The 13,191-nt window shown below is 38.3% G+C and overlaps 2 protein-coding genes across 5 annotated transcripts in view; one reads left to right on the top strand and one right to left on the bottom strand.

Moving 5' to 3' along the window:
* The window catches only part of LOC101857210 (putative tRNA (cytidine(32)/guanosine(34)-2'-O)-methyltransferase), an 18,432-nt gene extending 17,868 nt beyond the window's left edge, over positions 1-564 (bottom strand). Inside the window, exon 1 of one of the 4 annotated variants that reach the window (XM_013088299.2) lies at positions 483-564. The gene's annotated coding sequence lies outside the window, so the exon portion shown is untranslated. The other 3 variants (XM_005108780.3, XM_005108781.3, XM_035972515.1) reach the window with 3 other exon arrangements.
* A 92-nt stretch (positions 565-656) lies between these two features.
* Positions 657-13,191, top strand: part of LOC101858971 (cilia- and flagella-associated protein 74) — a gene marked incomplete in the record, with an annotated part of 55,408 nt that continues 42,873 nt past the window's right edge. The window contains 13 exon segments of the mRNA XM_035972514.1: positions 657-798; positions 2,243-2,395; positions 2,940-3,077; positions 3,385-3,483; positions 4,252-4,356; positions 5,153-5,326; positions 5,935-6,045; positions 6,396-6,498; positions 7,149-7,306; positions 7,639-7,771; positions 8,377-8,496; positions 11,872-12,010; positions 12,459-12,589. Of these exon segments, the coding sequence (XP_035828407.1) occupies positions 2,262-2,395; positions 2,940-3,077; positions 3,385-3,483; positions 4,252-4,356; positions 5,153-5,326; positions 5,935-6,045; positions 6,396-6,498; positions 7,149-7,306; positions 7,639-7,771; positions 8,377-8,496; positions 11,872-12,010; positions 12,459-12,589 (1,545 nt within the window).

The following is a 13,191-nucleotide window of genomic DNA, read 5'->3' as shown; positions in this document are numbered from 1 at the left end:
GGTTGCTGATAAGATACGCATCTGGGCACAGACGCAGGATAAGAGTTAAAAATTTTTTTTAACTTAAAACTCCGTACTGAACGAACCCGAACTGCTGATGAACAGCAGTCGATCTGCGCACGCAAGGAGGTGCTATTCCTATTCTTCTTCTGGAAAAACCAAAGAGAGCTTCAAAACAGACTGCAGCGCCATCTGAAGCAAAGAGCAGACTTCCGGCGGACACTTTTTTGGCTGAGTGGACCATCTTGTAAAGTTCTCAGCACAGACGAAGGACAAGAGACAAGAGAAGAGTAAATTTCTAAATCTCCGCAACCGTGAAGGCCAAGGAGATGATTCAAAGTCGAAGAAATGACTGCTCCACCTGAATTTATCTTTAAAAACGTTAGAATTAACAACGACACACATTAATTAAAGTTAGGCTCTAACCAGTGGAAAAGATGAAGACAACACACTCACTCACACTAGATCTAATCTAGATCTACCTGGTAGTACCCAGACAGCAGACATTCAGAAAAATAGAAAAACTTTATAGTAAAATAGCCGGCTAGATCTAGCCGAGAGTTACCTTTCTTTGATTTATAGTAAAACATGCTCCTAAAAAGGCGCTGAAAGAAAACATACACAGACGAAACAAACTGTTCCAGGTTTTATCCGGTTTGAGATTTTAAGCTCTCGTTGCCAACAAGATGGCGGAAGGCGTCTAGTAACTAGACAAGGAAAGCTTGGTATCAAAGCAGAGATATTTTTCAATCGATAGAGGCCTTGCTTGTGTACTTGCTTGATGATATACATTTATCGGTACGCTTTCATTTAGATAGTAGTGGGTTTTTCTTGCTCTTGCCGAGTAGATCGTATTTTTGGAATGTGCATATCTCGTTAGCAACCACATCGCACACTACACACAGCCTCACACTGCTGTCACTGTACTGTATGTCACTCGACGCGTTTGTCACCACTGTGATCACAGTCACAGTATTATTGAATATGTTCAATTTAATATTTTTTTTAATTGAAAATAAAAAGTGGTCGATGGTGCATAATGTTAAATGTATTGGTGAATCTGTTTTAATTTAAAGTTTAAATTTATTTGTCACTTTTGGGGAGGAGAGATTTTTTTAATGAAAGCCAAATAAATGTTTATTGTTACATGCAGTTATCATGTGTGCATAATATAGTTTTTTTGTGGCTTGAAGTTTTTTTTTATTATAGGCTCTATCAAGTTAATTTTGGCTACTACTAGTAAAGAGAAATAAAAAAAATCCAGACAAGTTGACCTTTCCAGTTTGTCTTTCAAAAAAATTTGTTTCTCATATCTTGCTGTGGTCGGGTGCTTCCTATATAGCTCCTCAGTCAACTGTTGTGATATCAACCAAAGTTATATTAACATATGTCAGCCATCCTTGATAAGATGTCAAGTTGTAAGTTGACAACACAACATATTGACTTCCTTTACCTCTCTCCTGGCCATTATAATTGCTCGGTTTACAAATTACACACCTCAGTTTTGAAATGTTGCTGCTATTCTTAAAAAGAAAATGTACAAATCAAAGCAAATACATTATAATAAGGATCTAATGGAAAACATCTTATCTATACTTTGAAAAGTTGTCTTATTTTTGTTTGACATACTGTTAAATTACAGCTCTTTATGTGTATGGACTTGCTTTGCTCTTGGAAAGTCTAACCATCAGTAAAAGGCTATTCTCTGGCATTGCGCTGGTCAATAGATTGATGGCTGTTCTCCGGCGTCACGTATAGTTGCACATGTCGTTTCTCCACAGCTTTCCGTCTCCCTTGTTGGCACGTTATGGCTTAACACAAACACTGATAAGGGTTGGCATTTCTTCAGAATGCGATTCACCATAGGTGGACACGCAGCCACTACTCCATGAAAGCTCCAGTGACGGAAGGAGGAGGAATTTCTGTGTCAAAGGTCCAGCACCGGAAGCGCCAACAACCCTCAGACACAACCGGAAGTACAAGAAGGCGCATCTGGCACTGAACTCAGTTGCAACAATAATGGTCACAACATGGAGATGGAAAGCTGTGGAGAAGCGACATGTGCAACTATACGTGGCGCCTGAGAATAGCTTTCAATCTGTTCAGTGGCATGATGCCCGAGTATAGCCACTTAATAATATATGCTTTATTTTATTAGTCAATAAAGTTTGCTAGTTATCAGTCTTATCCACTTTTTTATTTCTAATTTGACTGTTCTCTGTCACTTTTGCTTCATATTCAGGAGTACAGAGTAACTGAGCATGGAGTACACGGCCAATGCAAAGATGATGTTGGGTTACATCGATGATGATGACGATGAAATACTCGATTACGATGGAAACTTGGACCTCAGTACAGACAATGAAGATGAGGATGAAGCTGAATCCATGCAAGAGTAAGATCAAACTGGCCAGTTGTTCTTGCTTGTACCGTACTTAAAAGTCTCAAAGTTGGGCTGTTTTTTGTGTGTTATGAAGAGGGGTTGGGGTATTTTGGGACTCATAACAGTTGTGGTTGTTGAGAGAAGAATGAAGCTCTCTACAGAGGGATGAAAATTTAACTACTTTCATGTTTGTTGTTTAAAATTTCATTGTGAGGCACTATTGTGTAAAAAGCAAATAATGCTCTTCACAGTGTCCATTAGCACAATGTTAACGTAATCCATTCTCAGCAGTCTTGTGGTTAGGCTGCAGAACTCGTTACTGTGAGATTGCAGGTCAGGGGTTCGAGGCTCAGCTCAATATGATATTATTTCTTTTGGAAAATCCCTTTACTTCAAATTTTCCATTTGGTTCAGTCCCTTTGAAGATGGGTATTAAATCCGGAGGTCCTACTTTTTAAAAAATCTCCCAGTATTGCAAGGGACGTTAAACTTACACAATTTTCCACATTCCCCGCCCCCCATCATTCTTCACATCACTGTATCTCCTCACACACAGGTATGCTCAGCATTACCCTGAGACCCCGGAGGAGAAGATCAACTGGCAGGAGCAGATCCGCATGATCCACCTGAGGAGTCACCTCAACCAGCTGCTTGAGAAGGTCAAACATGCTCAGTACGTCACCGACAAGTCCAGGTGAGTGCTTGAAGATCTTAAAATCCTGGGACTTCTCTCCCTCTGATTACAATATGAATGTGATATTAATATTAATGTTAATGATATGAATGTGATACATGTATTGACATTAGCGATGTGAAATTGATGTTGGTGATATGAATGCGATATTGATGTTGGTGATATGAATGTGATATTGATGTTGTGATATGAATGTGATTTTGATGCTGGTGATATGAATATGATATTGATTTTGGTGATATTATGAATGTGGTTCTCACTTTGGTGGCACAAATTTGATATTGATTTTGGTATTTCCCTCTTACAGGGAAGAGCTGAAGAAGTGCCGAGATCAAATCCAGAATTATGAGGCTGAGAGGAACTCTCTTTTCAGGGAGATTCAAACAAAAGAATCTGATGGCAACCAGTGAGTAAAACACTTTATGAATTTGCTTGTATGCTGGTTTTTCTCTTCTCCCTGACTTTCCATTACCATGCCCACATGCCTGCCTGCTTTTGTTAATTTCTATGATATCCTGGAGTATTTTAGGCAGTTTTGAAGGATTTCTTTTTTTGTTTGCTCTGAAACTATCTCTCAATAGAATCTCACATGTGGCTTGTGACCTATATTTTTCATTTATTAACAGCAAAAGTAAAATTGTGTGGCAACGTGGTGAAATCAGGCGCGGGTCAAAACTAATGAAAGTGAAGAAACTGGCATTTTTCAGCAGGTTTTGTGGGGTTTTTTCAAAATTTTGTTTTTCGGCTCAACTCCTTTTATGCTCATTAAAGACACATTTCTGTGTGGGTTTTACTGAAAAACGCTGATTAAATGCATAATAGATGTAGATTTTCAGTTTCCACGGGGCTCTCAAGCTTAGGAAATAACTGAACTCTGGCGGCAATTTTCTCGCTAATTTTACTTTTTAAACCAGACTAACCCCACCTCCTTCAATGGCAAATATCTCAACTTGTATCCAAGCTAAATGGGTATTGTTTTCATCAAAATAAAGGCAAATAGACAGGCTTTAAAATGATACCAATAACTCCATATGCCAAAAAGTTGATGAGCGCCTGATTTCACCACGTCAAGACACAGTTTTGTCCGTCTGGTTTCTGAATAATGATTTTGTCATTCATAGTAATTAAACTTGTTGTTGCTATTCTAACATTCCCCCTTGTGGTGTGTTGTCAGGTCGGCAGTTCACCGGGTGCGGGCGGCCCACGAGAGAATCTGCAAGGAGCTTCAGGAGGAACAACAGTTGGAGCGGATGATCATGGACCGCCTGGACCAAGCCGAGTAAGCCACTCCATTGTCCATGTGGAAAATATACCATATATAGGTCAAAATAACTTAGACTCCCCATTTGGAACTGAAATTTTTTTAAGATGTTTTTTAATGTAGATGTTTTTACTTCGCCATCCATACAGTTTAGATCAATTAGGAGGCAGGCTTCGACCCCGCCAATGAGAGCCTTCCTGGACTGAGAGGGATTCTCAATAAAAATTCTCCTTTCATGGGAACCAAAGTCAGGTTTCTACATATGTGACTGCACTACGGATGCTGGAAAAAAAGATAAAAATAAACTTTGACCCCTCTTTGGAGACTGACTTAACCTCGTCCTCAGATCTGGCGGTCACATTGAGGGTCACAGTCAGGGTTGGTGATATGTTCTTACAGGAACAGAAAACAGCTGGCTGTGATTGTCAGTGTGTGCAAAGACACAGGGGGGGATATACTTCACTTTCACCAAAAAAATACCAAACAAAAGAAAGTAATGTTAATTCTTCCCTTTTCTCTACATTAAAAATATACCAAAATTATTTAAAATATAAAACAGTTACATAATGCCTTTTATTTTCTCCACTTTAAAAATGTTCCAAAATTATACTTAAATAAAAATATTAAGCCTTTCTTTTTCTCCATATTGAAAATTTACCAAAAATGTACGAAACAAAAAATAGCAATGTTTACCTTTCATTTTCTCCACATTGAAAATATACTACAGACACCACTGCTGTAATTGTGCAGATTAAAAGAAAATGTAAAAAAAAAAAACCCACGTACATGACTTTCTTCCTGCTACTACTCTTAGGTACGACCTGGCGGTTGCGGAGGTGGAGCGTGGGAAATTTATCTTGGCAGAGGACGACCTGCTTCAGCGAGAGCACCAGCTGAGCAAGGAGAAAACCGACATGGCCATGGTGCGGCTGCACAAAGAGGAGCAGCTTGCCAGGCAGGCCCTTGTCACTCGACGGAAAGACCAGAAGTACTTACTTGTTTTACTTTTTTCAATATGCTGTAGATTTTGTTTAACATGAAGCTGTTTATCATGAAATTCCTATTACCACGAAAGGAGTCAAGGGGGAGGGTGGGGGGTGGAGAAGAATTGGGGTGGGGGGTATCAGGAGAGCTCCCCTCTTTGTTTTATACATTTCAACTTCCCTTGATGAAATTCTCGGATCCCGTGAAATTCATGTGATCTGGATTTTACAGTACTGGTTTTTCCTGCCCTTGTAATACAAGACTTACTTTTGTTTTAATATTCTTTAAATGTTTAACAGGATCTACCAGTGTTTTCATACTGTCAAATTGAAGACTGCAATAAAAGATCAACAGGATAAGTCACCCTGTGCAATGTTTTGAGTTGTGCCCCTTCCATTTGATCTAATTTCAATATTTTTCATCACTCTGAATCTCAAGTAATAAATTCCCCTTTTCTTTTACCCCCCCCCCCTTTTTTAAATTTGAGTAGAAGGACAGGTACAGTGCATGGTGTTTCAGTATATGAAAATTGAGCTGTTCTCTTATAATTCTATTTAATGGTGTCTTTGCTAACAGTGATCTCTCAATGACAAAGTTTTCCTTGTGTGTCAGAACCCATCATGACGCTGTGATGGACGCCCAGAGACGTCACTTCCAGGCGGTCGAGGACGCGGAGAAAAGCCACGAGAGAGCAAACAAGTATCTGCAGAAAACTCTCAACAAGTGAGTCAAGTTTTTTTCAAACATAAGTGTTTTACGCTCAGGTGTTCCCAGTGTGCTGGCAAAGTCGTTAGTAAAATGTGAAGGACACTGTATTCTTTTTGTAAAAAATCTCTTCATCTTATTGTGGATGTCTCTTTGTCGTATCATAAATATCTCTGTATTTTGTTGTAAATATCAGTCTGTTTGTCCTGTTATAGATAAATTTTTGCTTTATCTAGATATCTCTTGGTTCTATCTCAGACATGTTTTTCCTATGGTACATATCTCTTTGTCCTATGGTAGATATCTCTTGGTCCTATTCTTGATATCTCTTTCTTATCTTAAATATACTCACCTTGTACCTCCTACAGACTGAACCAGAGGCAAAAGGAGGAAGAGGAAAGATACAAGACAGACATGACCTCGAAGATGGACATGCTGCTGAAACTGAGGAATGACATCGCTCATAACAGGGTAGGTCCAATGCTGACCTTTTTGTCACCCCTTGGTTTGTTTTGTGTTTTATAATTGGGTTTTTTGTTGAGGTTTTTTTGTTGGATTTTTTTTTTTTTGGATGGAGGAGAATAAGCAGATGTGAAACTGCAAAGCTTTCAGAATTTAATTCTCATTCCATATATATGTGAGGCAGCGTGGTTAAATCAGGCGGTCGTCAAAATAACTAAATCGGAGAAACAAGCATTTTCCGCTTGTTTGGAAATTTTTTATCGAATTTTAATTTTTTGGCTTAACCTCTTTTAAATCCTTGTAAAACACATTTCAGTGTGATTTTTACTGAAAAACATTGGTTAAAGGCACAAAATATGTCATTTTCCAGTTTTCAAAGACTCTTTAGCAATTGGAGTTACCAAACTTTGGCGGCCATTTTCTCACTAATTTCACCACTGAAACCATATGCAGATATCTTGAGTTCTATTTAAGATCACTATATATTTGTTTCATTGGAAACAAGGCAAATAAATCAGCTTTCAGATGATACCAATAACTCCATAGGCCTATGCCCAAAAATTGACGAGCGCCTGAATCCACTGCGTTGTGACACATGTCATGTTTTGATGTTTTCATTACTAGGCTACTGGCTTACACATGTCTTTTTTTCTCTTTAGGAAAATCTACGAGCCATCAGAGCGAGAGACAAGGCGGCGGAAAGGAAAGAAAAGTCAGCGGAACAAGAAGAAAGGGAGAGGATTTCTGCAAAGGGAGGAAACCCTGAAGAAATTTTGCTTGTAAAGAAAAGACGAAATGAAGTGGAGAAACAGAAGCAGTAAGAGAAAAAATAATTTCTTGTTTGTTCGTTCAGTATAGTTAGAACAGATTCAAGAATCATTTGATTACTTTAAGTGGTGTTTTTCCTATTGTAGCTTAAGTCTTAAGCCAGGTCAGAATGTCTGTCTAGTTTACCAGTGATGAAAAATCTTATCAATTAATTTGTTAGTGTTTTAGAGCTCAATTGACAACTTGCACTGTTTGCTTCTTGGAAAACCGAGGATGTTTCTGACTGTGCTAGGGTCAGTTGGCATAACAACTGTTGTAAATCAGACTAGAGTGTGGATAGGCTATTATAAATGCAATCATAAGTAATGTTGCCTTTTTCAGGCAGTTTGAAACGGATCAAAAGGTGAAGAAAGCCAGCATCATGCAGAAGATCTTGATGGAGGAGGAGAACTTGAAGAAACGCAAGAAGCAGCAACCATATTTGTGGGACTGCCCAGACCGAGAGAAGTCATTGGTCAGTGTGTTTAGATGAATTTTGTCGTTGGTCAGCATGTTTAGATGAATTTGGTCGTTGGTCAGTATACTTAGATTAATTCACTTTGATAATGACACTTAAAAAAGGGCCTTATGATAATTGTTTCAATTATAGGAAACAGTTCAGTGTTGAACAGACCATACTGAGAGTTTCACTGAGAATTTCTGTGTTGCTGAGCCTGAAATAACACAGTGTAAAATAGGAGCCATTCTTGCTGGTGTTTTTCGTTTTTTGTTTCCTTCCAGTTGTTAACATAGCACATATTTAGCCCAGGCCACGCCACTGGAAGAAATCAGCTGACATATCAAACAGGCATTGGTGTACAATTCAGAATGAGTAATTTCTTTAAGAATGGGCAAGAGAAAGAGATTTACAAGAAATGAAAAGAAGAAAGAAAAAAATTTGACAGGAATGGGTGGGGATTTTTTTATTTTTTTTAAAAGAAATTCTCTTTATTTCCATCTTGTCCTTGTACCAGAGACTGAAGGGTATCAGCTCATGCCCAGAAGCCACTGAAAAAAAAAAGAATAAAGGAGGAATATAAAAAAATAATCTGTTGTACTGAAATATTGTCCCGTCACCAGAGGGTATCGGCTCACACTCAGAAGCCGCTGAACGCTCTGGAAAACTATCTGAAGGCCACGGCAGACGAGGTGGCAGAGGTGGAGGAGACGGTGATGGACAACAAGGAGAAAGAAATTCTGGTCAGTGGTTAGAGTTACTGGTGTGGTTAGTTAACTACTGTTAAACCTGCTCTAATGACCACCTGTTCAAGACAATCTTGTGTGCAAAAATCCACTTCTCACTTTCCTGCGGGCATTCTAAAATAAAATAATGACACTGTCTACTAAGACCTCCGGTCTAATATGACCACTATTGGGGGTACTAAAATGAGTAGCAGGCATTTTTGGCATACCTTTAAGTAGAAACCCGAAATAAGATGGCTCATACAGTTATTGTGTTATGACAGTGATATCCTGACGCCTGAAACTTGAGAGAGACAAGACGGATGTTGAATGTCATAACTCTTGCAAGTGATATCACGCATTATCGGACAGACACTTGACTCTATAACCCTAAGTGGACAATGAGAGCTTCCAGTGAAACTCACCCAGTCCCCAAATGGACAGTCCCAGCATCTGGTCAGATTGCAGAGTGCATGAAGCATTACTACTTATACACTCTTCTACAAATCCGAATAGACTTATTTTGACTTGAAAGAATATTAAGCTACTTCCTCTTTCACTTTGAAACTGTTTTAACTATTTTATGAATATGGTGCGTGTATCCCCCATTATATGTTTCATGAGATCTTGAAAAAATTCCTTCAAAATGTGGAAAATGATTTTGGGGTTAAAGAGTTAAGAAGACTCAACTATTGAAAATATGGATGATCTCATTCATGATTTGCCAAAACACTCCGTTGTAGATATAGAGCACAACACTTAGGCAATTTCTCTGTTTCTCCGTCCTTAAGTCCCTTGGATTCCTCCCATGGTGTGACAGGTTCTAGAACTTTTCAGGCTGCTTCCAAAGAGAAAGCAGAAAAAGAAGAGACTTTGGAAGAAAAGGACAGTGACATGAGGCAGGAATCTCAAGAAGAGGAAGATGGAAAAGTCCTAGAAGTTTATGAATCATTCTGTGTGGATGAAGACTATCCCAAAATGCTGAGAAAATTATCGGCTCAGATGGTATTCAAGTTGTTGAAAAGTTTTTATTTGTTGAATAATTTGTTTCCTAATTCTAAATGGCAAAAAAAAAATTTGCAAGTGCTCTTTCAGTTGAAGAGTTATTATTAATAGAAGTCAGAAGTTGTTTCTTTTTGTGTGCATGGTTTGCTTATTGTTGATTTTTCACATTTCTGTTAATGTGAGGGTGGTTGGAAGGTGCTACTTATAGTTTTTACTTTTTTCTTTCCCTCTTGTTTCAGTCATATGTCTGTCATATTTTTTCCTCCTGCTCTAAATGATTGTTACTTTGTCGATGTGCCTCTCTGTACTCAAACAAACAACTGAAGAGGAGAGTGGAATTTTTGTTATAAAGTGTAGAGCGCTTTCCTATCTATTTCTTTTCAAAGTTACCAGACGGAGGAGACATGAATTGTTTTTATGTAGTTGAAATTTTATCAAAGATTAAAGAAAAAATTGACTATATGAAATGAAATCAACACTACAAGGAGTTTACTAGTGTCTATGCTATTAAAGGAGGCTCTTTGCTGTTAAATATGCAGAAGATGTGAGAACAGTTCTAGAGGCGTGAATTGATTTTATCGAGTATCTCAGTTTGTCTACCACGATATTGTAGCCCTCTTGGCCTGGGTTGGCTCTGACATGAAGTCCTTTGTCTTAGAATTATGAATATACCCAGTACAACTAAGTGTACCTGCAAGTGATAGGAGGGTGATGCTGTGTCAGGTCATACCTCTTTTCCTTCCCTTTGTTGTTTCTGTCTGTCTGTCTTAAACTGTCTTTCTTTCTTTTCCACCTGTGCTAAATGATTGTGATTGTCTTGATGTGTTTCTCTATACTAAAACTTCAAGTACTACATGTACTTATAATAACAAAATTGTAATAAAATATAATGTCTGGTTCTCAACTCTCTGTGTGAACAGCAAGGGAAACAATACGTTTCCATGACAACAGTTGTTCCCCCCGATCCTCCGGCAGACAATGAGAAGAAGAAAAAGGAACAAACTGTTGAAGAAAAGGGGAAGAAAAATAAGAACAAAAATAGAAATGAAAGTGCAAGTATTTCCAAAGAGGGTGTAAATGTGGACGAGGCAGGAACCCCCGATAGTGAGGAGAACAAAGCGATTACTGACAGTGGGAGGAAGGAAGAACGTAGATCTTTGCTTCCTGAAGGGGACTCTGATGTAAAGGTGATGAGTTCACGAATTGGTGCAGTTGGTATGGGTTCAAATACTTCTGCTTTTCTTTGTTCTTCAAATTTGTTCCTGCCCCCCAAACAATCTAAATTGTGTTGATGGGGAAGTGAAACATTTACTGTTATGTTTTATGTTCTGATTATATTTTAATTTTTTTAATGAAATTTCCTTGTCTGTTGACCTACACCACAAGCATCAGAATACCCTTATGAGTAATCTTCACCGCATCACGCAGCAGCAACAGTTTCTTTGAGGTGGTCGTCTTTTTTTTGTTTTGGTTTGATGTAGCCTGAGCACAGCCAGCGTGAGATCCTCACTAATAAAAACACTTTAGGAGGATACAATAGCAGTATGCAGAACAACTAGGCAGTGGGCGTTATAGAAGTGAATATTATTATTATTGTTATTATTATCTTTATCACCATGACAAAAAATTTCAACAGCTTGCACAACATGTTTCATGCATACCGGCCCATTCATTGTATGACAATCCTTACAAATACATATACACCTGTAATAGACCAAATTTGACAAAAGAACACATACACAAAACGTTGTAGTGTCAGCTTGACTCTGAGAGAGTTGAAGGTTATCCAGCCAGAGATTTGACTCTGACTTTGACTTTCACTCTGACTCTGACATTGACTCTGTCTTTGACTCTGACTTTGACTTTAACTTTAACTTTGACGTTGACTCTGTCTTTGACTTTGACTTTGATTTTGATTCTGACTTTGACTTTGACTCTGACTTTGACTTTGACTTTGATTCTGTCTTTGACTTTGACTTTGACTCTGATTTTGACTTTGACTTTGACTCTGTCTTTGACTTTGACTTTGATTCTGACTTTGACTTTGACTTTGATTCTGACTTTGACTTTAACTTCGACTTTGACTCTGTCTTTAACTTTGATTTTGATTCTGTCTTTGACTTTGACTTTAACTTCGATTTGACTCTATCTTTGACTTTGACTTTGATTCTGTCTTTGACTCTGACTTTGACTTAAACTTTGACTTAGACTCTGTCTTTGATACTTATTTTGACCTTGACTTTGACTTTGATTCTGCCTTTGACTCTGTCTTTGATACTTATTTTGACCTTGACTTTGACTTTGATTCTGCCTTTGACTCTGTCTTTGACTTTAACTGTAACTTTGACTTTGACTCTGACTCTGATGTTTGTCGTTAACATTTTCCAGGAGAGGCTGGACCAGGCAGAGGAGGAGAAGGCTCTGGCTCAGGGAGGAGAGGAGGGCGAGGAGGGGGACGTTGCTCCCGTGGAGATCTCACTGCCTCCCGCTGACGAGGACTCCGACAGCTCTTTGGATGATGAAACAGGTGGGTTGACTTAGAGAGAGAATTTATATAGAAATCTTGGCAAATGTTCTCTATGCGCAGATTGTAAGTTTACTTAATTTGCGATGTGCATGTATGTACAGACTGAGATATATTTGATTTCTGATATGACTTTTTAATTGAAGATTGTGAGCATATTTGATTTATATTTCTGTGTGTGCAGGACAAAAATATATGTATTGAATTTGTGTTGTTTTATGTCTTTACCTGTAGACTGTAAGAATTCTTAGTGCTTAGTTTCTGACACTTTTTAAAATATAGACTGTAAGTTGTTTAGATTTCATATATTTTAAAAACATTTACAGACTATGAGATTGTGAAATTCCTGATATTGTTTAATTTACAGACTAAGTTTTGTTTGTTTGTTTTTTAATTATTAAATTACAGACAAAGTTCATCTACTTTTTCTCTTATTTTCCCCTGTATGTAGAAGAGAATGTGGTAGACTTGGCGGCGCCAGAGTTTGAAGGCCTGTGGGACCGTGAGACAAAGCCGTACCGTGTGCCCAAGGACAATGACATCATGGCAAACAAACCTTTCGGGGGCAGCAAGATGGACAAGGTGGGTACTGGGGGCTGTAGGAGTCGATGGACAGTGGCATTTGTGTTTTTGGTTGTTGTCAGCAAAATGGGCAAGGTGAGGACAGGGAGCTGTTGGAAAGAGGCATACTGGTGGTGGTGGTGTTGTTGTTGTTGATGTTCTTGTTGTTGCTGTTGTTGAAGAGTTAAAGCGGAGAGGGGGGAGAGAGAAAGGGAGAGAGAGAGAGAACAAGAGAGAGAGAGAGAGAGGAGAGAGAATGAGAGAAAAAAAGAGAGAGAGAGATACAGAGTGAGCGAGAGAGAAAGAGAGAAGAGAGGAGTAACAGAATGTTTGTTGTTGTCATTTTACAGGGCTTTTTTCAGAGGAGGGTGGTTGAAAAAAAAAGGGGGGGGGAGTGTGGGAACAATGATATTATAAATGTTATGTTCTGTTAAAATGATTTCATATGGAAGTAGGTTGCTCTTGTCTTTTACCACTTATGTGTCATTTGAATGATACGACTGTTCATGCACAGTTTTGTAGTTTTTATGTTCACTTTTGCCAGCAAAAAATCTGTATCATTGTTATCATGTTCATTATAATAATATTGATAACAATAATAATAATAATAGTAATAATGATGA

Source organism: Aplysia californica, unplaced genomic scaffold (genome assembly GCF_000002075.1).
Source record: "Aplysia californica isolate F4 #8 unplaced genomic scaffold, AplCal3.0 scaffold00719, whole genome shotgun sequence".
NCBI classification, from domain to species: Eukaryota; Metazoa; Mollusca; class Gastropoda; order Aplysiida; family Aplysiidae; genus Aplysia; species Aplysia californica.
Note: the sequence above shows the minus strand (reverse complement) of the source record. Positions and strands in the feature narration are given on the sequence as shown.